We start from the raw sequence: 25,799 nt of genomic DNA, 5'->3' as shown, positions 1-25,799 counted from the left end.
AGAGTGGGAAGCTAGAATGCTGCTATTGTTCCAGGTTGTGTTAACATTAGGCACGTAATTACTTTACTTCTCCTCAATAACTGAAAACAAATTGATAGTTAAAATCTGGAGGCACACTGAGCAATATTTTAAAGTTAGAACAGCATATTTTATAACCTATTAGCTACTGTTAGAAAACAGCTAATCTAGCACTCAAACACTCCTTAGCTAACAGTAAGTTAGCTAGGAATTTACTAGCTAACAGTAAGTTAGTGAGGAATTTACTAGCTTATAACACCAGCTATGCCTTTCTTATTGTATTGTATAACACTACCAAAGAGTAATAGCTTTCAGGCAGCTCCTAGCTAATGCTAATAATTTCTAGGTAGTGGCCTGAATGCTAATGTTAGCTGTTGTCTGGCTATAGTTAATATGTTGTTGACTTGAAACTGGCTGATTTCCCTCCAAATGTGTCATGTCTACTCGGTTGCTGAGAGAAGCATTGATGATTTACAGATAAACAAATACAACTTACGACCTTGAACACAGCAGTATGACATTATAACAGCATTTGTGCTAACCGCACTCAGCATGACATCAGTTGAAAATGGCCGCTGCGTGATATGGTCAGTATGGTAATTGTCTGACCGACATGTCGAGTTCAAGCACTTAGAGAGGGATCAGCACGTGCTAAAACGTGCCTGCCTTTGTTCTAAGACAGTCATGAGGAGGACGATCCGGGGGAGGAAGGAGAGAAAAACAGCATAAAGTGATAATTGGGTGCTGACAAGCAACCAGTCTAACGAAAAAGAAAATTCACCAGATAATGTGGTGGAGCGAGGGGGCGTGGAGGGGAGGGGGATGTGTAGATTGAAGCTGGAGTGAGGAGAAAATTGTGAGGAGAAAAATGGGACAGAGCCTGGAGAAGAATGACAGTGAGAGGAGACAGGAGAGAACGCTTCAGAGACCCCTTTATTAAATGAAGAGGCCCTTTCCTTTCAGTCACTGTGACCTCTGTGTTACAGCGCAGGACACACTTGCTCTCACACACCCTCTCTGAGTGTGTGTTCCATTAGCAGGGGACCTCACAGCTCCCAACTGGAAATCTCATAACAGCATCTGTAAGATCTCTCATATCCTCTCACCCCTTTCCTCTATCCCCCCTCATTTTTATTTTATCTCTCTTCTCATTTTTCGGAGATTGGATGTGGTGTGTTATGATAGGACTGTGGGGAGGCCTCTTTGATCAGACGGGATAGAAGGAGACATTCAACTTATCGTGCTATTATTTTAAAAGCAAATTACAGACATTTGTTGCATCAAAATCAAGACGTTTAAGCAGTGGGGCTATATATGATTTATAGTCCATGATAGTGATGATAACAAATGCATTTATTTATGTATAGGGAGCCAATTTGTGCTGGCCAAAAGTGATATTTTTTACTTTTTTTAGCTAAATAATACATTAATATAGAAAACTTTTTTGTCCCATGGAGATTGAGTAGCAGTTTTAAAATAGAGGAGCGAGAAATATCTGGCATGACTCATGTGCTTTGACCTTTTTTTTTTTTTTTAGCGTTTTTGCCATCATATGACAGTTGACTGGAACACAGACAGGAAGTGTGAGCGGAAAGAGAGACGAGGGTTGACATGCGACACAGGCCAGAATAAACACTGCTTCGGGCTTTTAATATACACAGAAGTTTGACCTCGGCATGCTGCGTTCATCTTCAGAGGGAAAACAAGGTTTTAGAAAAGTCTCAGTGGAACTTTATTCAGATAAATTCTCTGACTGTTGATGAGTAAGAACTTATGTAATCAAGGCCTGGAGATAGCCTACAGTAATTATGCAGGAGTGAGACAGTCTTGGATTGGGTTGCATTGAGGATTGTGATGTGTCAATGAGACTTCTACTCATGATGCCAAAATGTATCCAGTAATGTTAAATCTTTTATGCCTGACCAAGACCTTTTGCTGTCAGAGCTGTAAAGAGTGGCAGACTGCTTTTCTTAAAACCTAAAACATAAGTGTCAAAGTGTAAGGAGGGAAAGATTAAACATCGTGTTATAAATATCAGATATTTACTGAAGCTCCCCTTCACTAGATTTGTTAGCTTGATTAGCTAGCAGTTAGCAATAGTTGTTTAGGGTGTTGATAGTCAGCTAGAAATGAGCAGAATGCTTTTGTGCTTCTCTTTTATTGTTTTAGGAATTAATAAAACTTTTGTATACGTGACTGTAACTACATTTTAACTCTGCATGCCAAAGTTTATTCAGCAATGAGAAAATCTTTTATGCCCTTTGACCAAGACCTCCGCTGCGCTTTGCTGCGATGCATTTCAACAGTGTTAAAGGACTTTCTTTCCCGAAGCAAAAACACGAGAGCAAAAGTGTGAGGAGGAATAGATTAAACATTGTGTGAATCTTTAAGCAAAATATCATATTCAAAGTGTTTATATGCATATTAATGACTCTTCTACAAGATTTGCTAGCTTGATTCGCTAGCTAGCTTTAGCTGACAATATTGGTTAGCTATAGACTTCTTTGTCTTTCTGAAATTGAGGATAAATTGTTTTAGGAGTTAATAAAACTTTTGACTAGCGAACCAAAACAGCATTAGAGTGAATGTAAACATGAAATCCCTGAATACTTGACTGTTAATAAAACTTGAATTCACCATGCCAAAATGTATTCAGCAATGAGAAAATCTTTTATGCTCTTTGACCGAGACCATGGCTGTGCGTGGCTTTGGAATAATACTGTATTTAAAGAGTTTGAAAGGACTTTATATTCCACTTTCCCAAACAAAAGCACTAGAGCAAAAGTGTAAGGAGGATTAAAAATGGTGTTTCTTTAAGCAAACTATCATATTTGAGGCCTTCACATGAATATTTATGACCCCTTTACAAGATTCGTTAGCTTGATTAGCTAGCTAACTCCAGCTGACAAAATCTGCCAGTAACAAATGCCATTTAAGGCCGGCAAGTTGACAGTTGTCTTGAAATGAGAAGCATGCTTATTATTTTTCTCTCTGTCATGGAGGATAAATTGCATCAGGAAAAAACACATTTTCACACCTCCTCAGCGTTTGAGTATAGATCAAATGACTGAACTGTAAATTAGACTTTGCTGAATATGGTGAGTCAATGTTAACTTCTTTTATGCCTCTAACTTTCCCAAAGCCAAAAACACAAGAGCTTACGTGTAAATCTTTTAGCTTGTTGTGTAAAATTATCATTTTATTCTTTTTATATCAAATTAATGACTTGAACTTTATCTTGTAACCTTTTGCCCTTCTGTCACTCATTTTGCTTATCCTTTACTTATCCTCTATATATGGAAGAATACTGTAAAATAAGACCGTAAGCATATTCTCTCCCTCTTGCTGACCGACAGCTGCACCCTGTAGACAGGGAATTAATAATCACATTGGCAGTTTTCAGACAGCGTCTCAAGAAGTTCCTTTTCTTTGTTCCATTATTTCATACTATAAATGAAGTGTTGTAACTGTTTGATATGAGGCTCTGCGATCATGTGGTGAGAGCAGACTCTTTCCTTTCAGCTGAAATATATGAACTCCGTAATTTTAACTTGTTAATAAATACTTAAAGACAATCTTTGTCTCCAGAAATGTGGTTTCTCACCAGGAAATTATTCATTTCCACGACGTAGCTCATCACCTATGTAGCTATCAAATCCATATTTAAGACTTTTTACGTTGGCTTGATGAGTTAGCTTGATGAGTTAGCTTGCTAGCTGCAGCTGTTAAAATACGTAGAGACAGTTACCAGCAACTTGACAATCAGAAATGACAAGTAAGCTATTACCTCCTGAAATTGAGGATAAATTGATTAAAGGGGGGTATGATGCTAATTTCAAGCTTCATATTTCACTCTGTGGTACCTGTGGAGTAGCTTAGCATAATTTACAGTTAAAAAAAACAAAAGTTAAAAGAAACTGTCAGCTCTGTCCCTTTAAGAAACCCTGTCCCTGCAAGCCCACTTTCTTCTGATTGGCCAGCTCTCTGAAGCCTGCTGAGGCTGCACTTTGTGATGTCACAAAAAAAAAACTGTGTGAAACCTGGCGTTCACAGCACTCACATTACTCCAACATGCTTTTACCTACAGATTTGAAACTTCACCCACGTTTAGTCTGGACATCCAACATTGTAAAATTATAGATATGTCTTAAAATGTGAAACAGCATAACACCCCCTCTTTAACTAATTGTTAAAAAATTTCCCTGGAGGATTTTCTAAGCTGCAGTCATCACAGGACTTAGTAAGTAGCTTCTCTAAGCAGGAACCACAACTACATTTAAAGTAATTGGAAGCATAAAATCCCTGTGGAAAAAAGGCTAAAAAAAACAGGCCTTACAGATAACGGCACTGTAGCAACATGTTGCCATGACTTCAAAGAAGAACGTCATAGTTCAACAAATACGCAGAATTTTACCTCAAAAGCTTAAAAAATACAACCGGTTCCCTGGGTCAATACATAACATCTTTGATGCCCCTATTACATAAAACATAAAAAATGCAGAAACAGACACATAAAGGAATGTGTTCTGTTATACTCAATAAGGTGCCCGCCTCATCTAATCATGTGTGTGTGTTGTATTATGGATGGACCCCCTGCTGTGGACCCAGATCACTCACCGCAGCCATCTCCTCCAGTCATCTTCTTTTCCCGCTCAGCCCTTTCTTCTCTGTTAAAGAGCGCTCCCACATGACTCTTTTCCTGCTCCAAGCCGTGATCCTTACTCTGCCCTTTTTTTCTTGTTGTACTCCGGATCCTGTCGTTATTATCACTAACAGGCTCTCGGGGATGTTGCGTAGACCTCAGTTTGTCAGAGTTTGCTTTACTGGTTGCTCACAGTGTTTTTGTTTGAAGACTTGCTTGATTTTTTTCAGTCTCCCGAGAACGAGCTCGCTCTGTATGTTATTGTTCTGCGGATTTTTGTTAGTGTGTGTGTGTCGATTTAGGGTATTGAAGTAAGAGTGTCAAGTACCATATCTATATATAGGCTACAAACAGAATAATAATAATCGCTGCAGAAGTTTTTGCAGTTGCTGCACATTTTTTTCTTTCCGTTTTCGTCTTCATCCTCACCTTTTTTCTTCTTCCTCCTACTTCGCCCTCATCTCTTTCAATTTCCCAGTTGAACCTCTTCATCCCTCATTCTGACTCATCAACAGCTCTCACAGAGAAGAACAAAGCAGTGGAGGATGTGGACGGACAGGATAATGGATAATAAGTATGAGCTTAGACAGGTGGAGGCACAGTTTCTGTATTTATCTCTATTTCTATTACTTCCTGACCCCGTACGCCTGCATATGTCGCAGACATCCCGGGTCAGTAAGTGACGTCTGCTTAGAGATGGGGCTGGACTCGCATAAAGTGGTGCTGAAGATCGCCCACTCGTTCTGTTTTCCTCTCAGCAGTGCTCTCACTTTCACAGAGTAATTAACAATAATTACCCTACTGGCTTTGCCAAATGGCCATTTGCTTTGCAGCAACACACACAAATACAGACACTTAAGGAAATTACACACCAAAAAAGCGTTAACCACTTCAGCTGTGGCTGAACATCTGCACTTCTAGGCAGTATTATTGTGAATGTCAACGCTATATGGGTGGGCATGTCCATATACTCTATATGGTCTTGGACTGTTTTCCATCTGTGTTTGGTTCTTATCATACCATCATTCTAGACAATAATGTCTTTGGAAACAGTTTTGGATCGGCCCGTTTCTGGTTCAAAGCCAATACAATGCCATTGCGTAAATCAGAAGATAAATCAGGGTATGCTTGAGCATGGCTACCTATGATTGACAAGCAGCTACCATGGCAACTTGTCAATCAGGATAGTCTTTATCCTCTTCTAAATTTGTCACCTTCCGGCTCCAATAAAACCAAGATGGCGACATCCAAAATCCCGACCTCAAGGCTCCAGAACAAGGTTCACAAACCAATGGTTGACGTCATGGTGGCTACTTCCACTTCTTATGTACAGTCGATGGTCTGAACACGTCCGTAAGATTGAAGGGATTGCTGTGGAAGAACTTCTGTGGCCTGAACAGCCAAAAGTTAAACCCCATTAAAGACCGTTGGCATGAATTGTTGCAAGAACTCTAAGCCAGGCCTTATCGCCCAAGCCCAGTACCCGACTTCACTAATGCTTTGTGGCTGAAGTGCAGCAAATCCCAGCTTCCTGTTTCCAAATTCTTGCAGAACCTACTAAGATGTATAAGAATCACTATGTAGACGCTCAAGTGTCCACATACTTTTGGTCATGTAGTGGAGCTAGGAGCTTCAACCCACCAGCTCTCAAAGGAGTTCCTGTTGACTGCCGCTTCATTCGGTTTGTTGTAGCATTTGCCTGCAGGCATAAATAAACTCAATATATTTTTAAGGAGAGCTCCATCTTGGATATTGCCATTGTTACAACCTCTAACATTTACTCCTTTCTTCTGATTGGCCGGCAGCCAGAAGCAACAAACGTTTATAACTTCCAAAGTGAGGCTAAGCTACCATCAGAGTCTGAAAACTTGCCTCCCTTACACTAGCACTTAACACATTTGAAGGGGCGCATACATGCAGAGACAAATGCAGAGATACACAATGAGATGTCATCTGCGTGGGTGCGTACATGTGGTGTTTGGGTTGAGAGTGTGTGTTTACGTGAGCGGGATCATTTGTAGCGGCGGTAACATCCAGAGGGCAGTGTAAGTCTCTGCAGTTCCCTCTGTCATCATCTCCACCCATGACAAGACCACAACAGAGAGCGCAAAGTGTCGCCTGGTTGGATCTTCACTATCTGATGTTTTTGTTCCACATGTCAGAACAGTGTGCACACAAACAAACACAGCTTTTTGACTTCCTGCTGCTTCTTTTTTCTCTAAAAAAAGAGAATCTATTCTGCAACTTCAATAGCCATCGCGCTCTCACACTGCGGCGAGATGTTGAAAGTTTGGCTGCATGCAAAATGTACAGATCAGACTCAATAAATTATCTTTCTCTCCTCATGTCGACTTTGCCAAATCTCCCTCCCTCCGTTTTTGTGTCCTCGTGTCCCCCACACTTCTATCCCTGTGTGACTGGACTTAAAAGGCCAGCTTGAGGGATGACAACCGTCGCTTACTTCACAGGGCTGGGAGTCGTGGAAGATCAGGAATGGAGCGAGATGAAAGCAGAAATTGCAGATGAGGTAGAGCAGGAAGAGAGTAGTTTTAAAGATTTATAAAGGATTGACAGCTTCTGTGTCAGTCAAAAGCAGACTAACACCGACATGTTTTTTCCTTCACATCCGCACACGAGAACCTTCATCAAAAAAAAAAAAAAATTACCTGATCCATCAGTGGAAGATGTCTGAATCGTTACTACTTTGAGATTTGAGGGTTCATTTAAGAGTCGAATGTGATTCAAATGAGGAAGATTACCTTTAATCCCTCACACGGGCGTTAAAATGCTCATTTATTTTGTGGTAATAAAGACAGGTTCACTGGGTTACACTTAATACATGCACATGTTTTCTGCAATGGTGGAATGAAGGTGTCAAATGTTTTTAAAAATTTACTCAAATGAGGCGTCCTGATCAACCTTTGCACACTTTCTCTTCCAGTAATGGCAGAGCTGCTGAGGGAAATTAAGCAGGTTTATTAAAACCTGCAATGATATTAATAACATCTGGCATTTGCTCTCAGGAACTGTTTTTAATTTCAGCGTTCACTCCGAGGTAACACTGCGGTAACACTTAGAGGAGCTGGGAAGATGTTTCGGCTGCACAGCTTTTGGCAAAACGGCGAGAGTGTTCTATTAACAGAATGAACCCCGAGTCCAGTTTGTGTGTAATCGCGTTGAAGGGACGACAGTCTGTTAACATTATGGTGACTGGCCTTGATGTAGGCACAAGAAGCTGGTCCGACCATCTTTTTTTATTAAATTACATTTAAACCATGTGTTTCTGTTTGAGTCAGAATTGGTTACAGGAGGAAGAATCAGGTCGGGGAAATTCTAAATACGTGTTAATTTCAAACAATACCGTGTAAAGACGCGATGCTATCACTGTGCAAGTCCTTTGCAGCTTGCTGACATCCTCAGGATCTCCTGTCTTTCAGCCTGAAGCCCGTCCTTACGTTCTGAAGAAGTAAACCTTTTAAATACAGTACATTGATTCAAATTGTTAATTAAAAAAGGCTCAGCGTGGATTAATACACATTTGGGGTGCTAATGAGTCTGTACTGCAGCATGATGCTATATGTAAGGCTGACTTAAATAAATAGCAGTGCCCATTTTCAATGTAATGAAAAAGCATGTCACCCTCTGTCGCTCACTGATATGCTTTTGATTAAAGGGCAACAATTAAAGGGGGGGTATTATGCTGATTTGAAGCTTCATATCATTAACAGTTTAAAAAAACTCCCTCATAGTAATCATGCAGCCTCTGCCTGAAACGACTCAGTCAGCTCTGTCTCTTTAAGAAACCCTGCCCCTACAAGCCCGCTTTCTTCTGATTGGCCAGCTCTCTAAAGCAGTGTTTGAGCTGAAATACATTTCCGGACTCAGACTGAGCTGCTGGGTGGTCGTGTCCTTGAGCTGTGGCAGAGGCAGGAAGTTCTGCTGTGTCTCGGGCAGATGCCCAAATATAGAGTTTGTCTGCATTGTGACATCACAAAGTGAAGCGTCTGGAGAAGTCTGTCTGAAACCTGGCATCCACAGCAGCCCGCAGACTTTTTTTAGCAGGGGGATTACTCCAACATAGTTTTACCTACAGATTTGAAACTTTACCCACGTTTAGTCTGGACATCCAACATTGTAACATTATATATATGTCTTAAAATGTGAAGCAGCATAATACCCCCCCTTTAAGCTACACTTTTTCAATTTTTGGCTACACTTAAAAGTAGGATATTTAAAAGTATGAGTTGTTTGTTTTGCAGGATTTGTTTACCACAAGCAAAGCCTGGGATTTGTCTTTTAAGACCAGTATGTTGGTTTGTAATTCGGCACACAGCTGTTGTGGTTAAGGTAGAATAAGTCAGTACAGTGTCCTCACAAGTGATGAAAGAGTGTGTTTGTGTGTGTTTGTTTGTGTGTGTGTGTGTGTGTGTGTGTGTGTGTGTGCCAGAGTATGCCGTCTCATGCTGCTCCTAATCCCTCTCAGATTGAGGTCAGTGGGGCTCGTGGAGGATCTCGGAGTGTTTGCAACCTCGGCCCGACTCTCGCTGAGATTGGCCGAGACTCGAGCGAAGGGATCTGATTCGTCTAGAGGACTTAAGAAGAAGTCAACGTGTTAAATATCTTTATAGGAAGCGATGAAGCTGAATGACAGGAAGTTCCGTCCCACAGGTGTGTCCACGCACAGAGGGGGGGCTGGAGTCGCTTTCACTATTGGGTTTGTGTTCAAAGGCGGGGTGTTGTTGTGGTTGTTGTTGTAACTCGCGGCTGTTCTCGGAGGCCCTGAGCATCATGTGGGAGGGTTGCCATGGCGATGGCAGGTTGTAGCGTAGGTGGGTTGTTGTGGTAACAGTATGTGTATGCAGGGCTGCCGCTCACTCATTGTTGACGGGAGAGTCAGAGGGAGAAGACTGAGCAACAGCAGGTCCTTAATGCTGCAGAATCACACTTTAGCGATGCTTATTATTCAAATGAACCTTTATTTAATCTTTTCTTCTTCAGACGGAACAAAAGAGTTTTAGAGCGGTGTAAAAATCTTAATTGCGTTTCAAATAATAATGGTGTTTTTAAGGATTGCTCTGCCGGAGCCTGCAGAAAACAAAGCATCTGAAACACCAACACAGGCCTCCTCAAATTCCCATGTTAGTCATTTTACAACACAACCAACAAACAAATATATCAGCAGAATATTTTTATAGCAGCAGATGACTACCAATTGCCTCCCTCGCTGCCAGGCTGTTTATCAAGCACTCACGGTAATGGGGAAGTGGATCAGAGGGCATATTCACTCAGACCCCGTCAGTATTTCCAAGATTGCTTCAAACTCCGACAGGAAGCTGTTTACTCTCGCCTGGACTCGCCGTGCGTACCCGCAGTTTGTCATTAAAGAGCCACTGTCTCTGACCCACCTGATTACTCACTTTCTCTCCCTGCCACTTCTGTTTTTATCATTGTTTCCCTCTTTGAGTGTCTTGTTAAACTCCGCTAACCAGATGTCAAGCTTCCTCTCCCCGCCTCCTCTATCTCTTTCCTCTCATCTCCCTGCCTTTGTTCCCCCCCGTTTGTTTCATTAGTGGTGTCTGTTCTTTTGTTCTCGCAATCCCCCATCTCTCAATTTTACTCATGTTCTCACACTGACGCTCGAGCACTCGCACACGCTGAGCCTTGCGTTCGCTCCGTGCGCACGCACGTGGGACTCGTCCTGTCGTGTTTTTTTGCTTTTCCAGCATCTTCAGTCCTTGCAGGTGACTCGAGGAGACGCGCAGACCTCAAACATGCTGATTTGTACTCTTCACAATGACAATCCCTTAAGAGGCTGAATAGCCAAACATCTTGACAAAGCACTCCACTAGCATAAACCCAAACAAAGCACTTCCATTTTCAGGCTTCTGAGACGGGCTCTCAGGCACCACATGGCAATGCAGTAAAGCTCCTCTCGGCATTATTCGCTCAATTCATTTTATCCCAGCCTAGCTTAAATGCTTGACTGCTGTCCATTGTGGAAACTGACGGCTTTGTATATTCTCCATTTCTTGGGCATTGTGTGCATCTGTATGCGCACATATGCACATGCACACAATGCCTTTTTGTGCGTGTGGTTGCCTCATGTATACGCTTGCGGCCTTAACCAGTGAGGTCGTGCTTTGCATTAATGACAGGAAGACAAACAGGATAGCATCCGTGTTTAGCCACATGCAGCTAAGAATACGCATAATGGACCTACTTTACTTGTTTCATGACCTTACGACCTTTGTTTCCGTTAGTTTGTTTTATGTTTTGCTTCAGTCCAGCGCTCTCTATCACTCTTTCTTCCTTGTGCATATCCAAAAATAATTCTTTTAAAAGCTATACATATTTATATCCGTCGCCGTGTGCAGTGCTTCCAGCCTCCTTTTTCAAACGATCACGTCTTGATGTCTCTGTTGCTTCCTTGCTCTTGGATGTCCCTCTCTCTCATCTCTGCTGTTTAAAGCCATCTGGCTTGTATTGTAGAAAGAAAGGCACCTATGAATTCATTACGGCGCTGTTAACTCGCCGTTTGTATATTTAGCATGTGTGATCAAAAACTGGGACTGTGGCTGAACGGTTCCACTGCGGAGCCGCTGTGTTTGCTGAAGCAGACAATATGGGACGTAATCGGTGTGGATGAAGTGCCGGAGGGGCCTCTGGAGGCATCTGGGTGTATGAGATTGAGAGAATGCTATCAACACACGGTGACATGTGAAAGTCATATATGGAGCAGGAAATAGAGGGCAGTCACCTCCCCAACAAAAGCTCGGGAGCATTAACACCTTTTCCTCATGCTGGGGACTCAATCAGATTTTAAATCGCTTACAGCACAATGCTCTTTTATTTCCACTTCCATAATAGAAGGCGTAAACAAACAGAGCCTGCTTAACTTGAAGACGTCCTATACATTTAACACTAACATTACATGCTGTTTGTTATAGAAAAACAAGGTGTTAATATCGTATTTAAAGGACAAGATAACACCGTTCAGCCGGCATGTAACGGCCTCTAAGTGCTAAGTGTTCATTTCCTCTCTTCTCTTTTTTCTTTTTCCGCAGTCATCGCCGACTCGCTGACAGTAACAGCTCCAGCCCAGACTCTGTCCAAGGTGGAAGGCGACACGCTCCAGCTCACCTGCGAGGTGTCCCGGACCACGATGCAGCACACTCACCTCTCCGTGGGCTGGTACCTGCGCTCCCCCGAGGACGCGGCCGCCCCGCCTCAGGAGCTCGTCACATTGTCGAGGGACTTCGTCCTGCGCTCGGGCGGACCGTACCGGCAGAGGATGGTGGCGGGGGACCTCAGGCTGGATAAGACCAGCGCGACGACCTACAGGCTGACCATTCACAAGCTGCAGCCGGTGGACCAGGGCCTGCTGTACTGCCAGGCCGCCGAGTGGATCCAGGACACGGACGGAAGCTGGTTCGCGATGACGCGTAAGCAGAGTGACAAGACTCAGCTCCGCATTCAGCCCACAGGTGAGAAACAGGAGCACTAGAGGTCTTAAGTAATGTTCATATGTTAGCGTATGTGTGACAACGATGGTGGGAGAATCTCTCAGGTCGCCCCTGTCCTCTTCCACAGCCGAGCATGTGGGTCGGCTTCCTCCGACTGTCGATCGCTATCACACGCTAAGCTCATTAGCTCACTAAAAAGGGCTTAACTAAACCTCCACAGGCTCCCCACTTTTTGTATGCGTGTCTGTTTGACGGGCAACATTACAAGCACATCCGAGAATAATTCAAGCAGCTCCGAACAGCGTAGGTGGAGACCTTTGGCATCCTCGCGCACAATCTCCCCGGCAACAAGTGGCCCTGAGATCAGAAGCCAGAAATGTGTTTTTCAATCACTTTCCTCGCCAACAATTACGGCATTCTTGAGCGCATTAGCGGGAGATACGGAGCCGGTTTTTATGTGCGGTTGCCAGCTCTGAAGGAGGAGATTGTCTGATGGAAGGGAGGAAGTGAGTTACCAATCAAAAAGGGAGGGAGGGCGACACGAGGTCGAGGAAGTAACAAGGGGTGCGTGATGGAAGAATGAGGGAGACAGAAGGAGCGTGTTCAGGGGGAGAAGGCCTCGTGGGATAATGATCTAATAAGCTGTCAACCTCTGGAGTTGATGGGCCAGAAACAAAGACGGCTTTACAGTGCTTATAACCCCCCGCCCGGCTCGACCCCATCCGTACTCCTCGGCCGTATCCCACAAACATAAAGAACCTCTTTGTCCGCGTCCAAGAAACATCCGAGGAGACGGGTGATAAACTGCTTTGACATTAGCTCAATTACCTCGCCGGCGTGCAGCGGCGAGCGCCTCATGCCAGTAAATCATTTCAAAGTGGAATCATTTTGCGTTTCTCCATTAAGCTTAAGATCCGCTCTGGACCGATGCAGCTTGATGGTGCCCCAGATAGCGCTCTGAGGAGGGAAGTCAGATGTAAAGCAGCTTTGTCAGATGAGTTCCTGCGACTTCAGCGAGGAGACAAAAGGAGCAAAGAGCTCGCCTCTCAGCGCCCTTCGTCACTCTGTCTTCTATAATCTATAATGGATGGAGGTGTTGTTGCGTGACAAAGAGAATACAGCAGCGCCTGGCTCCGGGTGTGAGCGCTCCAACTTTTGTGTGGATTCATTGTGATTTCTCCTTGTGTACTTGTTGCATAACGAGTTCAGAGCGTGCATGCCCGTGGGCTGAGCTTTTGAAGCTGCGAACCTGTCCAGGTGCGTGTTTGACAGAGGGAAGGAGAGGGAAATTTAGAGAGGGGAAGGAGCAGCTCCTCCATTACGCTCTGATTATAAAAGATGGAGTGGATCTCAAGACAGGGCCGTCACGAGCTAATCACCAGCAGCCTCGGCATCAGAGAGGAGCGGCGGACAGAATCTTAATGCACCTTTCACTCTCTTTCTCTCTTGTTCTCACATCACCTCATTTACTGCAGTCATGTCTCAACACCGAGTTTTCACTGCCTCCTTACTCCGTCTGCTCCATGCCCTTAAAACTCTCCCTTTATATTATCTCTAAACACCAACACACGAGGCTGTTTTGCGTCCCGACTCTCCGCATCCTCTCGGCTGATCTCTTCCTGTAAAACACAATCATAAAAGAGCCTCACGCTGAGCGGTGACCAAATCTTGTCAAAGCAGGTCACGGCGTTTTTTAGCTTCTCCCGCCTTCCTTCGGAGTGAATCACATCAAATGTCATGATACGATGTCCTGCTGTCCCGCTGCTTTAATGTCGGCGGAGAAAGAGATCTCTCCTTCGCTGTAGTATCTCTTCAGCCGCATGTCATCTCAGGGTGTGTGCACTACGCCTGTATGTCATGTTTCTTTTTGTAGTTCTTTATCCGACTGGTATTTTTTCAATGAATCAGGTTCGTATTTCGTATGTTAATCAGGGCTTTAATGTACTAATCTTCCTATTCACAATAAATCTTAATCTTTTAGTCTATAAAATGCCCGACATCTGTGAAGAATGCTCATCGTAATTTCCCACAGCCCAAAGAAACATCTTCAACTTCTTCTTTATTCAACATGCAATCCAAAAGAGATGAACAGTCTAAATTTGAAAGATATTTAATTTAGAGTATCACAGAAACAGCATCCATCCGTCCATTAACTATACCACCTATCCTGTTCAGGGTCACGAGGGGGTCTGAAGCCAATCCCAGCTGTCATTGGGCGAGAGGCGGGGTGATCACCGGTCAATCACAGGGCTGAAACATAGAGACAGAAAACCTTGAGCAAGAATTAACCTAATGAGCGCGTCTTTGGCTGTTGAAGGAAACCGGAGTCCCCAGAGTGCACATGCAATCTCCACACAGACCTACGTCCGAACTGGGATTCTAACCAGGAACCTTTATAGCTGTGAGACTCCAAACACTGCAGCACCTTGCAGCCCACAGCAAATCTTCACATCTTGTCACAAATGATTATATTTTAAAGTTCTAATCTCGATCTTGGTAATCTTGTGAGAGCACACTTCCCAGATATCCAGACAGTGTCGCATGTGTTACGTCCACAGTTGGCTCCGGTTGTAACTCTTGATTTTCCTCGCTGACGGTCGCTTTCCTTTTAGTTTGCCTTCATCTGAGCGTCAAATTTGTTTCTTTTTCTTTGGATTTTCTCTTATTGTTGAAGTTGTATCTGTAGCCATCGATCTGTTCTTTGTTTGTTCAGCCATAGTAGATTACTGTTTACTCAACACTTGCCGCTTAGCTCCACCTACCCTCTCTGGCAGACCAACCACTGCTGGGTGATGGAAAACGCGTCACTAACTGGGCGGTTTTCATCAGTGGGCCATTGGCTCAGTCAGCATTGTGTTACTTCCTTCAGTGATAGACTTAACAGACATTTATTTAAATGAAAATCTTTGAGATTATCACTTTAAGTCCTGTCTTATTGTTTAATGTGGGGCGGCCGAGAGTAGCCGGTCGCTCTCGGTGAAAAGGTTGGAGGTTCGATTCCCAGCTGCAGCAGTCTGCATGCCGTGGGCAAGACGCCGAACCCCGAATTGCTCCTGAAGGAATAACCATCCATGTATGAATGTAGTTAGCTAGATCCTTATTGAAGATTGACACTTAGCATAGCAGCCTCTGCCATCAGTGTGTGAATGTGTGTGTCAAAGCACTCTGAGTGGTCAGAGGACTAGAAAAGTGCTTTATAGCACACATTCCCAAACCCGTACCATTATCTCCATGCTGTTTGTCTCTTATTAAACGTCTGTATGTCAATATTTAGTGTGTCTGTACATTCACATGTTTGTGTAAACACTAACAATACCCCTCACCCTCCCACCACCGTGTGCCCCCGCGTAACAAGCTCTATAGCAGCCTCTGCCTTTGAACTTCTCCACATGAGTGTGTCTCTCAGGAAGTCTGTTTAAAGTCTTTGTAATTACAGCTCGGGGCGACCACCTCACTGAGAGGCAAAGCAGCCGTCTCTGATACATACTACGCTCATCATCCGGAAATTAATACAGCAAATAAAACCAAACACACAGACACACGGCCGCACATGCGCAGACAGCAGGCGTAATATGGGCGAGAGCTCGCAGTCGCTGTGTTTACTCTGCCCGTTCTGTCTGAGACTGTGCAGGAGGAGGAGAGAGCCTGACTCTGTTTCACACTGCTGAAGAGAATGTTAATTAGATGTGTTTTTTATTGCAGAGGTGAAACCAAGGGGGGAACGAGAGCAGCGGGCTCTGAAAGATCAGCGTTTTACAGAAGCAAAGACCTGCGTGACCTCTCAAGCTTCTCTCGTTTCTTTTCTCTCTTTTTTTAACTGATGCTTTTTAATTGCACCCATCCATTCCTGACCACCTCAAATCCCACCTCTACCACTCGCCGCTCTCCGTCGTCTCACTCCCTCTCTGCCAGCATGCAGGTTCAGCTTCCCAGACGGTGGATATTAAGAAAAGGCAGCGTGTTTGGCATTTCAATGCAGCTGTATTTAGACATCACTCTTGTTTAAGACATCAGAAACAAGTTGTTTGGGAGTGTAACAAATATCCCCTTCTTGAAGAGATCCCCTCCCACCTGTACTCCTTTCCTTCTGCTGCTACATTTAAAATCTAGTGTCGTATTCAAAGGTTTTGTACATTCACTGTTCTTATCTTACTGAGCTGCAATTTTGTGCAACATTCAAAAGAGGATTTTCTTTTTTTGTTTCATATCACAGTGAGTTTTGTTCTCCTAAAACAATCCTTTAACCTTCATTGTTTCCTCTCCTCTTCTTCCCCTCAGATCGAGACTTCAGCATCCAGGTGAGCACGGAGCGACGGTCCTTCACGGCCGGTGAGCCGCTGGAGCTTCGCTGCACCATTGAGGCCCAGAACGTCCCAGAGCGCTTCTTCTCGGTGTCGTGGGTCTTCAGCAGCTCACCGGTGGCCGTGGTGGGCCCCAGTGCCGTGCCTGTCCTGGGCCCCGAGTACGTCGCCCGAGAGGCGGCCGGTCACATGACCGTCCGGAAAGAGAGCGCCAACGTGCACCTGCTCAAGCTGCAGCACCTACGCCCCGAGGACGCCGGGAAGTACATCTGCCGCGTGACGGAGCGAGAGAAGACGCCCACGGGAGACTTCATCGACCGCAGCAAGAGGTCCAGGAACGTCCAGATCACAGTCCAGCCGCTCAGTGAGTAATCATCGCTCCTCGAGGCCACCGGCTTGCTTGTCCTGTCCTTAGTTGTCAATTACACTCAGAATGATGAGCTCTTCATAATAACAGCTTTATCTTCATGTAGGCAGTATGGGATGCCATGCTGTGCTCCTCTCCAGACTCCCTCTATCTTACTCTTTCTCCAAGGTGGCCTTTAAGAGATAGCAGCACAGCCGCTATTGTTAACTGTGAGTAAGAGGGGAATGGATAATGCCACTCTTATTCCTAATATATTTTCTGTTTGAATGGACTGCAAAGGACTGGTAATGCAGCATTATGGGCCTTCCAATTTCCTTGGCTTTAGCTAAGAGGAGGAGGGGAGGGGGTAACACTATAGCAGGATAATGGAGAGCAGAAGACTCGAGGAGGCCGAGCTAACAGCCATGAAATTAAAGCGTGGAGAGAGAAAAGAAGCAGAGAAAGGCGCCCCTGCTCTCCGGGGTCCTCTAAGTGGTTCCCCGGGCTAATTTTACGTGTTTTACCGAGGCGGACCACTTCAGCTGGGTTAAGCAGGGCAGGGGTTTTGTGTCAAGCTCGCAGCTGATCGATGCAAATGTACAGACAAACCTTGTCTCATCCGTCCCTGAGATTCTGCTTCTTCACTGGCAGCTGGAAAGCGCCCCTCTCACCAGTTCATCCCCTCTTCTCTCTCTCTCTCTCTACCTCCATGTCTCTCAGGACGGGAACAGTGCATGAAGCCAGCTGCTACCAGCATAATAAAACATAATAACCACAGAGTAGTATCTCCTCGCGCGCAGCCAGCGCTACCTTATCCTGACCGAGCTGCACCCCCTGCTAAATCAGCCCAAAACAATGGCCCCGAGCCTGCAGCCGTCTCCGGGGAGCCTCTCTGTATGGGAGGTTTTGTTTTTCCAACAAAAGACCTTAATGCCCCATAAAGGATGTTTATAGGGTTTACACAGGATAATGGCCATGGTTATTAGAGGAGAACTTCCGAGAAGTACAGCAGTTGTGGTCAAGCCGGCATGTTTTTCCTGCGCAAACTGTCCTCTCATGGTGGCTTCCTCGCACGCACACACATTTTCAAGAAGTGCTTCATCACTTTAATTGGGGGAGTCGAGTGGGAGTCGGTAATAGGGTGAGACAGGGGTTAAAGTTGATGAGTCAGAGGCAGGCTCGGGTGACAGCAGAGGAAAAACGGAGGTAAACACTTGTGGCAAATCAATGCTGATAGATGAGTTTACCTTTGCGATGAGGAAGGGGGGAGGGAGAGCTCTCATGCCAAGCTGAATCTCTGTCATACGGATAAAAAAGGACGAGTGCAAGGGTAGGGAGAGGAAGAGGAAGAGAGGAGGGTTTACTGTAAACCAGAGGAAATGCATTCTGAAGTTTGAAAAACAAAGAAGAAAGAGCAGCGGGTTGGCAATTGCGAAAGTTAGAAGTAAAAGTTTGAGGGGAAGAAAAAGAGGAAAGTTTGAGGAAGCCGCAGCTGTCCAGAAAGCAGACAATCTCTCTCCTCGGTGTGAAAAAGTAATGGAATACAATATGTCCTCAGCTGTGGAGGAAACTATGAAGCTGTAACAATGAGAGACAAAAACGAGGAGGAAAAGGATGAAGGGTTCTCCCTTTGTTCATTTGAGTGTGATAGAAATAAGAAGCGAGTTTATTCCATATTCACAGAGAGAGCTCGCGCTTATTAGGAGGGCCGGCGAGCTGAGAGGGAAGCAGCAGAGCTTGGCCTGAGGGGAGAGAGAGACGGAAAGAGTGAGCAAGATTTAAGCCACGCCCTCAAGAGAGAGCAGCAGCAGCATTCGTCCCACAGGGCGGGGGAAAAAAGAGGGTCAAGCTCGAGCTCGGTGATGTCTGATGGACGATGAAGTGATGAGAGTCGAGATAAAGAGCAGAAGAGCCAGTAAAGACTTTTATCCTCTGCTTCTTCTGAAGTGCCGCTGAGCCCTGTGATCTGAGACGTCTTCCCTGCGCCCGCAGACTCGGTCAACACGGCCGCGCAGGGTTCAGTAAGAGGATCCAAACCCGCACACACCAACTCGCAAGGGCCGCTTCTTTGGGATTTCACTGTGATGTGCCTGAGGCCAGTTACAAAAGCGCTCAGATACATGCACACGCACGCAGACGCACACACTTGGTTATACACCCAGGAACAGGAACCACGTTTTGTTTTACCGCCCCTGGCCTCCTGTACTCTGTGAATTCTTTAACACAGAGAGCGTGCGTCTTGTTGTCTCTGGGAGTCGAGATTTTGAGGAACTCTGACGCCTTTTATGTGTCCTGTCTCACCTCCGTGTCTCTCTCTTTTCTCTTCCTTTTCAGAGAGCAACATCACCGTGTCGTTGTCCACTAACTCCTCAGAGGTCCTGGAGGGCGATGTCATCCAGCTGACCTGCCTGGTCCAAACCACCACAGGCCCCCTCTCCGTGTCCTGGCAGTGGACGGACAAGGAGGAGACGGGACCGGCCCAGGAGCTGGCCTCTGTGGATCGGGACGGCACGGTGTGGCACAGCCCCGTCTACAGGGAGCGCTCCAGCTACGGGGAGATCCGCGTGGAGAAGGTGGGGGCCGACGCGTTCTCTCTGTCGCTGTATAACGCCTTACCCGGAGACGAGGGTCAGTACAGCTGCACGGCCACCGAGTGGCTTCAGACCGGCACTGAGCCAGAGCTAAACTGGGAGAAGATCGGAGAGAAGGCGGCCAGCAAGACGGTCACCGTCAAAACTGTTGGTAAGATACTGCCGACTAATCCAACCCTAGTGTAGTTTCTGTCTTCTTCTGTTGTTTAAATGTGTCATTAAGTATCTTGACATGACCTCAGCTAAAATTTCTTTGAGGGGCTAAAAATAATCTTAACTGGCCATAGCACATAAATGATTCAGCATTAATTTAAAATAGTCCCAAAACTAGAGAATAGGCAGTAAGTCTGAAGTCTTTCTAACACTGCCTGGCAGCTTTCATCATGTAAATCCAGTGTTTTCTTATATTGTTGAAACCTGATCTTGCTGTGTGCACAAAGCCCGTTATCAACCTGGGGCCTATGCTACACAGAGAGCTGCACATACCCTGGGTATCTTCTGGTTAATCCTAACAAAGGGGATCGCACTAAGCGAACACACGACGCCGGTTAAGTCGTCAACCCGGGGTTTCTATGAGCGCGTTCACATAAAAGGGGCGGAGTCTGCAGCGTATGACCAATCACACATAGTCTGCCGTCAGCTGATCGGCATATTTACAAACTGTGATTTTAGATATATATCAAGACCCTAGATGTGATGCATTAAATTAATACATTGCACCGATGTATTTATTTGGCGTTTATGATTTAGACTTCTCAGACTTATGGAGCAAATAAAACAAATATAAAACCACAATTTAAAGCAGTTTAAAGCTTTCTTTCATAGAAATACAAGTACAAGGCTTCAGTGCTGTGATCAGTCTCTGTTGTAGATGTATATCAGTAAAGCACAATGAATATCATTCAGACGGTATAAGAGGAAGTGTTTAACCGCTCTCTCTCCCTCCTCCCTCTCACGATCAGCTCACAGAGCTCCTGAATCAAGAGACCTGATTGGTCAGTTGGTGGTGTTTCGTTAAGGTTGATCTCTTATCTCCAACGCGCTCCGGAGCAGATTAGGTGTTCAGCATAAGTTAGCACCACCTTGGTAATACTGAAAACCCCTCAGTTGACCCTGAAGTGACCTCGATAACCTCAAATCCTGCTCCATAGTGGTCTTATACCCCCCTGAAGAGGTAAGAAGATAAATTATTATTTGCAGAGAGAGTTAAAACAGACAGGATGGACATCCAATCATCTGAAACATGACGCTTTATTAATAACTTTTTACATAAAACATAACAAAGTATGTGGTAAACAGCCGAACATGATAAACCTGCATGTGATAATTTAAGTTTTTCTGTTCTGATGAGTCAGAAAGATCCAATTAAAAAAGGCTGTATTGGAAAAACCACATTCAAATATGGTCATGCCAAAGCGGCTCAAACAGGAACAAGAACTAGATCCACTTTATTTCTATCCAGGCAGAAATTTGGATAGGAGGAGTTGAAAAGTTTGATGGCCAAAGGCAGGAATGACTTCCTGTGGCGTTCTGTGGCGTTCTGTGGTGCATCTTGGGAGAATGAGTCTTTCACTTAACGTGCTCCTGCGCTTTACCAGCACGTCATGGAGTGGCTGGGAGACATTGGGTGTGTCCGAAACCGCATACTATCATACTAATCATACTAACCGTGAAGTAAAATTGAGTATGTCATGCGTTCCCATCTCATAGTATGCAATTTTGTGTATGAGAGAAATGCCCGGATGTATACTAGATCGGCCCGGATGTATGAGACGGCAGCTCACTGGTTGTACTCAACCGCCCCAAAATGCATTGCGGCTATTCAGTTTCTACTATGGCGGAGATGGACCGGAGATCAGACCGGACATACATAAACGATTAAGTCACGTGATACAGAGAAGACGGGTCTGAGTATGATGCCACCGGCATCCTAATAGTCAGGTTAGTAGGCAGTATGCAGTACATACTGTTTGAGGATGTAGTAGGCAGTACGTTAGTATGCGGTTTCGGACACAGCCATTGTCCAAGATGACACGTAACTTCCTCTCTGACACCGCCCTCAGAGACTCCAGCTCCACCCCCACACCGTCACTGAACACAACAGGAAGCTGTCATTAGAAACAACCAAAAACAACAATAAGCAGAGCTGTGTCAGCAGCTGCTTCTCGCAGGTTTAACCCTCAGGATTTACCACGTATCGTATGAATCACACTGTTTATCCTGCTGTAATATTATTTACACTAAAGCTTCATATCGAGCGGCAGAAAATGTCCTACATCTGTCAGCTGTTTAATCTGAACATTAACGTATGCACGTATCCAGTAAGTCCCGTCCCACGTGTGTGTGTGTGTGTGTGTGTGTGTGTGTGTGTGTGTGTGTGTGTGTGTGTGTGTAGTAAAACCTCTGACAACAAAGTGTGTCTGCACACATGCACACCGAAATCAAAGAGAGACATATGGTTTGTGATCTGCTAAAGACTGATTAGCGGCGCAGGTAACACATGAAGTCCACATAGTGAAATACTCTGTGGTTCATTCATGCATCGCTTAAGGGAAGGAGCCATATTGACACACACACTCTCACACCACCTGCCACACGTCAACAGCAGTGACACCCATCATAGACACACACACACACACACACGTATGGATTAGGCAGAATTATTAGAATGGAAATGCAGCGGGCGCCAATGTGTTTCACAGTCTGTGGCTCGCCTCTGTCAGCGCTGAGTTAAGCTGAACATCCAACGTACGGGCGGAGGAAGCCACTGGAGCGGAGCAGTGAGGAGCTGGCAGGCCAGGAGAGCCGCGCTTGACACACACACACACACACAGGCCGACGGATTAGCTCCCCGCAGCAGCACACAGCGGTGCTGCAGAGAAGAGATGTCAGTTTTTAAGTGGCCATTTGTTAAGTTCGGGCAACAACAGAAACATTAGTTTGAGGAACAAGGGACGCATTATGCAAATCAGGGGGAAGAAGTCCGGAGCTGCTCTTCAGTTACTCTCCTCGACGTCTCCTCTTTCCTCTCCTCAGCGCTTGTTGATCAAAGGGTTTGCTAAGTGCTCGCTGTTGTGTGACGGTCAATGTGTGTGTTTTACTACTTCTCAGATTTTCTTATGGTGCTCGTTTTTCTCACTTTAGCTTCCAGCTGCAGTTTTATTGGATCCAAAGCTGCCATGCGGACAGACCACTTTCCCTTCTGTTTCTACAACTCTTGCCTGGTTTCGTCAGTCTTTGTAGCTAATTAATTAAAAAAGAAAAGTTTATATATGCTCACTGGTCCTTCATTTAATTCACAGTCTCCTTCATTATGGACTCTGTGGGCTGAAATGACCTGGAGGGGATGAGAGAGGGGTGTCCTCTATGAGATGCGGTCGCCGCAGTGACGACAAAGGTGTCTGAGGTTGCACTTGAGTGCTAGATAGACAAATTAACGTGTATTCCCACAAACAGAGAGACTTGTATGGGAAAATGGATCAGAGTAACATCCTCTTCCTATCACACAGGCAGGCTAACATTGCGGGGAATTGATGGGTGCAAGAGAGGCAGAAGGAGATGAGAGATAGAGTGAGAGGGGAGAGTTATTGTCTATTAGAGAATTATGGTCCCAGGCAGCTGTCCCTGCAGTAGCCAAGAACGGACAGAAAGCCATTGATTACGCACCCTGAAGGACACCGGGGGGGGGGGAGGTGATGGCTGACAGAGGAAGAGAGAGAGAGAGAGAGAGGCTGAGGGAAAGTCTCTGTCAAGTCCCGCTTCCTTGTTTCTGTCTTTATCTTGACCGTCTTCAAACTCCAGCTCAATCATTCATATTCGCTGAAAGGCCTTAAAATACTTGCAGCCGTTCCAGGTTGTTTTATATCCCCCGTCTCTCCCGGCTCCCGTGCTTTCCGGTGTGGATGTTTCTTGGCAATAACATATGGAGTTAGGTGAACGTTCTTAGCTTAATGAGGATAGTTTAGACTTGGCAGGGAGCTGGGCGGAGATCGAACACCGGCGCTTAGAGGAAATCTCCCCCCCGGGCTTTCTTTGTTGCATCACCCATTAATTTTGAGGCTCGCTCACAGTAAGAGACACAAACACAGGGAGGGAGGTATATACATACATACTGAGGCGCACGCGTAAGCTAAATGGCGCAGAGGCCGTAATGACGGAGGGGAAAGCTTGCAGAGATTTAGAGCTGCTTCACAAAGGAGTCGGTGCACTTTCAGTAAATAGTGTGTGTTTGTTCCAGCAGGGGGCTTTGTTCCTCTTGGTCGCCATGCTTAAAAGGAAAGTCACTTCCTGGAGAAGAATATGAACCGGCGCACCATTTGCTGAGCTTTTAGAGAGCCGACTCGATCACACAGCCGGCCTCTGTTGTGCTTTTACGAGCAATCAGCAGCACTCTGTTTGAAGGCTCGTCATTAGTCAAATAAAAAGCCCATTTGACAATCTGTCCTCCTAACATCCTCTCATCTCTTCTTCCCCCCATCTAGAGTCCTCCTTCATGGTGTCAGCCGTCTCCCGAACGCCGTCTGTTACCTTCGGAGACTCCTTCGACCTCCTGTGTCTGGTGAAGCCGCGCCACAACCCTCGCGTCCCCACCTCCGTCACCTGGCGCTTCATGCCGGCCGGCGCGGAATCCGACGACGAGGAGGATCAGGGAGAGTTCAAAGACCTGGTGACTTTCACCCGCGAGGGCACGCTGCAGTGGGGGGAGCAGCTGCTGGGGCTGGGCACACGCACCACGGTGGACCGCTCGCACTCCAACACCAACTTCCGTTTGTCGGTGACCCGGGCAGGGCGGCGCGAGGCTGGCAAGTACCAGTGCACCGCCGTGCTTTGGAGGAGGAATTACGACAACAGCTGGAGCAGAGTGGCCAACCGCACCTCCAACCTGCTCGGCATCAGCGTCCTACAGCCAGGTAAAGCTGCGTGGCTGCTTGCCAGACACACACACACCTAATTGGAGTGGACACAGACGAGCACACAAACAAGGATAAACACAGATTCAGAGTCACACTCACACACGCGCTCGCATGTAGTGAATTCAGCCGAGCTTAGAGGATTTCTGGCAGCTCTAATTGCTCTTAGTCTCTGGTTTAGCCACTAATTGGAGTGTGTGTGTATGTGTGTGTGTGTGCAGTGCAGGGTGGAGTCTCCTAATGGAGCGCGGTGAATGGATTGCTAAATATCCCACAGGAAGGGAAAACCGAGTGAAAGAGGTAGAAAAGAGGGAGGCAAAGCGCGGAGGCAGATAGTGAGGGAGTGATAAAGGGAGTGAGCAATCTGTCCTTGAACCTTTTTCCTCAGCGGAGGCATTAAACTGTCTCCGCCGCCCTCATTGGCCCTCCGCGCTCCACACATACACACACAGAAAAAACCCAGTCAAACACGGCCCAATTAGAGCCGGAACACGGACAACAAACACACACAGACGTAGACAAACACACACCGGCCCAATTTAGCCCAGTCTGGTGCACCTCAACAGTATGATACTTCATTTGTTCAGGTGAACGTGCCTGAGGCAAACGCTCATCCCGCTGTTAAAGAAAAAGCTTTGAAGGCAGTCCAGCAAAGCATTGTGGGACCTGTAGTACCAACGCGGTCAAGATGTTGTTGGATTTGGCAGGAGGATCACGAGAGAAGTACGTGGGAGGCGGGAAAAAAGTGCCGTTTCATGTTCTGAAAATGACAAAATGTTTGTCGGTTTATTTGTGATCACGAGCGAATCAGAAATAGATACATGCTCGATTTCTGTGTTTCTTTCCCTCCCTGCAGACTTCCTCCATGTTCAGGTGAGGATAAGTAAGAGGCTTTATTGAGTTCAGAGTCAGACTGCGCTGATCGATAACTTTATCAAAGCGAGCCAGCAGAATGTAGTCACATGTACTGTATAGATAGTCTCTAATGCCCCGCTGTTATTGATTCAGATAAACACACAAATGCTAACTGATGTAAAAACACTCACACACACACACACATGCATACAGAAGCAGCACGGATCAGACAGTGCACTCCTTATTGCTTGACTGCCTGTGCCCTGACCTTAACCGATCACGCAGAACGCACAGCGTCCCCGGACCCTTCAGGACGTATTTGGAAATCGACTTGTCATCCTGAATGCTCATTTACCGTCTCCCCGTGTGCAGTTTACATTGTTTATCCTCAACCAGAGACGTCTTAAGGGCGCACAAAAACACACACACACACATTTTGCAGTGGAATAAATACTTCTCAAGTCCTCCTCCGACTCTCTTTTCGAGCGGCGTCTCCATGACAGAGCGATCCGTTACCTTGGTGAGGCCATCAGTAACTGTGACGATGTGATCAGTCGCCGACCGAAAGCCAATCAGTTACCATAACGCCGCGATCGCTCTGTGTGTAAGGGCACTATCTCACGGGGGTGAGCGGGCGAGCGAGTGAGTAATTCCTTCATCCCATTGGTTGCAG

The 25,799-nt window shown here is 45.8% G+C and overlaps 1 protein-coding gene across 1 annotated transcript in view; it reads left to right on the top strand.

Moving 5' to 3' along the window:
• igsf3 (immunoglobulin superfamily, member 3) overlaps positions 1–25,799 on the top strand; it is a 77,974-nt gene that overhangs the window by 33,682 nt on the left and 18,493 nt on the right. The window contains exons 3-6 of the mRNA XM_069663010.1: positions 11,725–12,144; positions 16,402–16,788; positions 19,105–19,512; positions 23,843–24,271. Coding sequence (XP_069519111.1) covers positions 11,725–12,144; positions 16,402–16,788; positions 19,105–19,512; positions 23,843–24,271 — 1,644 coding nt within the window. The remainder of the gene's footprint in view (positions 1–11,724; positions 12,145–16,401; positions 16,789–19,104; positions 19,513–23,842; positions 24,272–25,799) is intronic.

Source organism: Semicossyphus pulcher, unplaced genomic scaffold, assembly GCF_022749685.1.
Source record: "Semicossyphus pulcher isolate SPU_LCO1_2020_fin unplaced genomic scaffold, fSemPul1.0.p SCAF_15, whole genome shotgun sequence".
Taxonomy (NCBI): Eukaryota; Metazoa; Chordata; class Actinopteri; order Labriformes; family Labridae; genus Semicossyphus; species Semicossyphus pulcher.
This window is presented reverse-complemented; position numbering and strand designations above follow the sequence as displayed.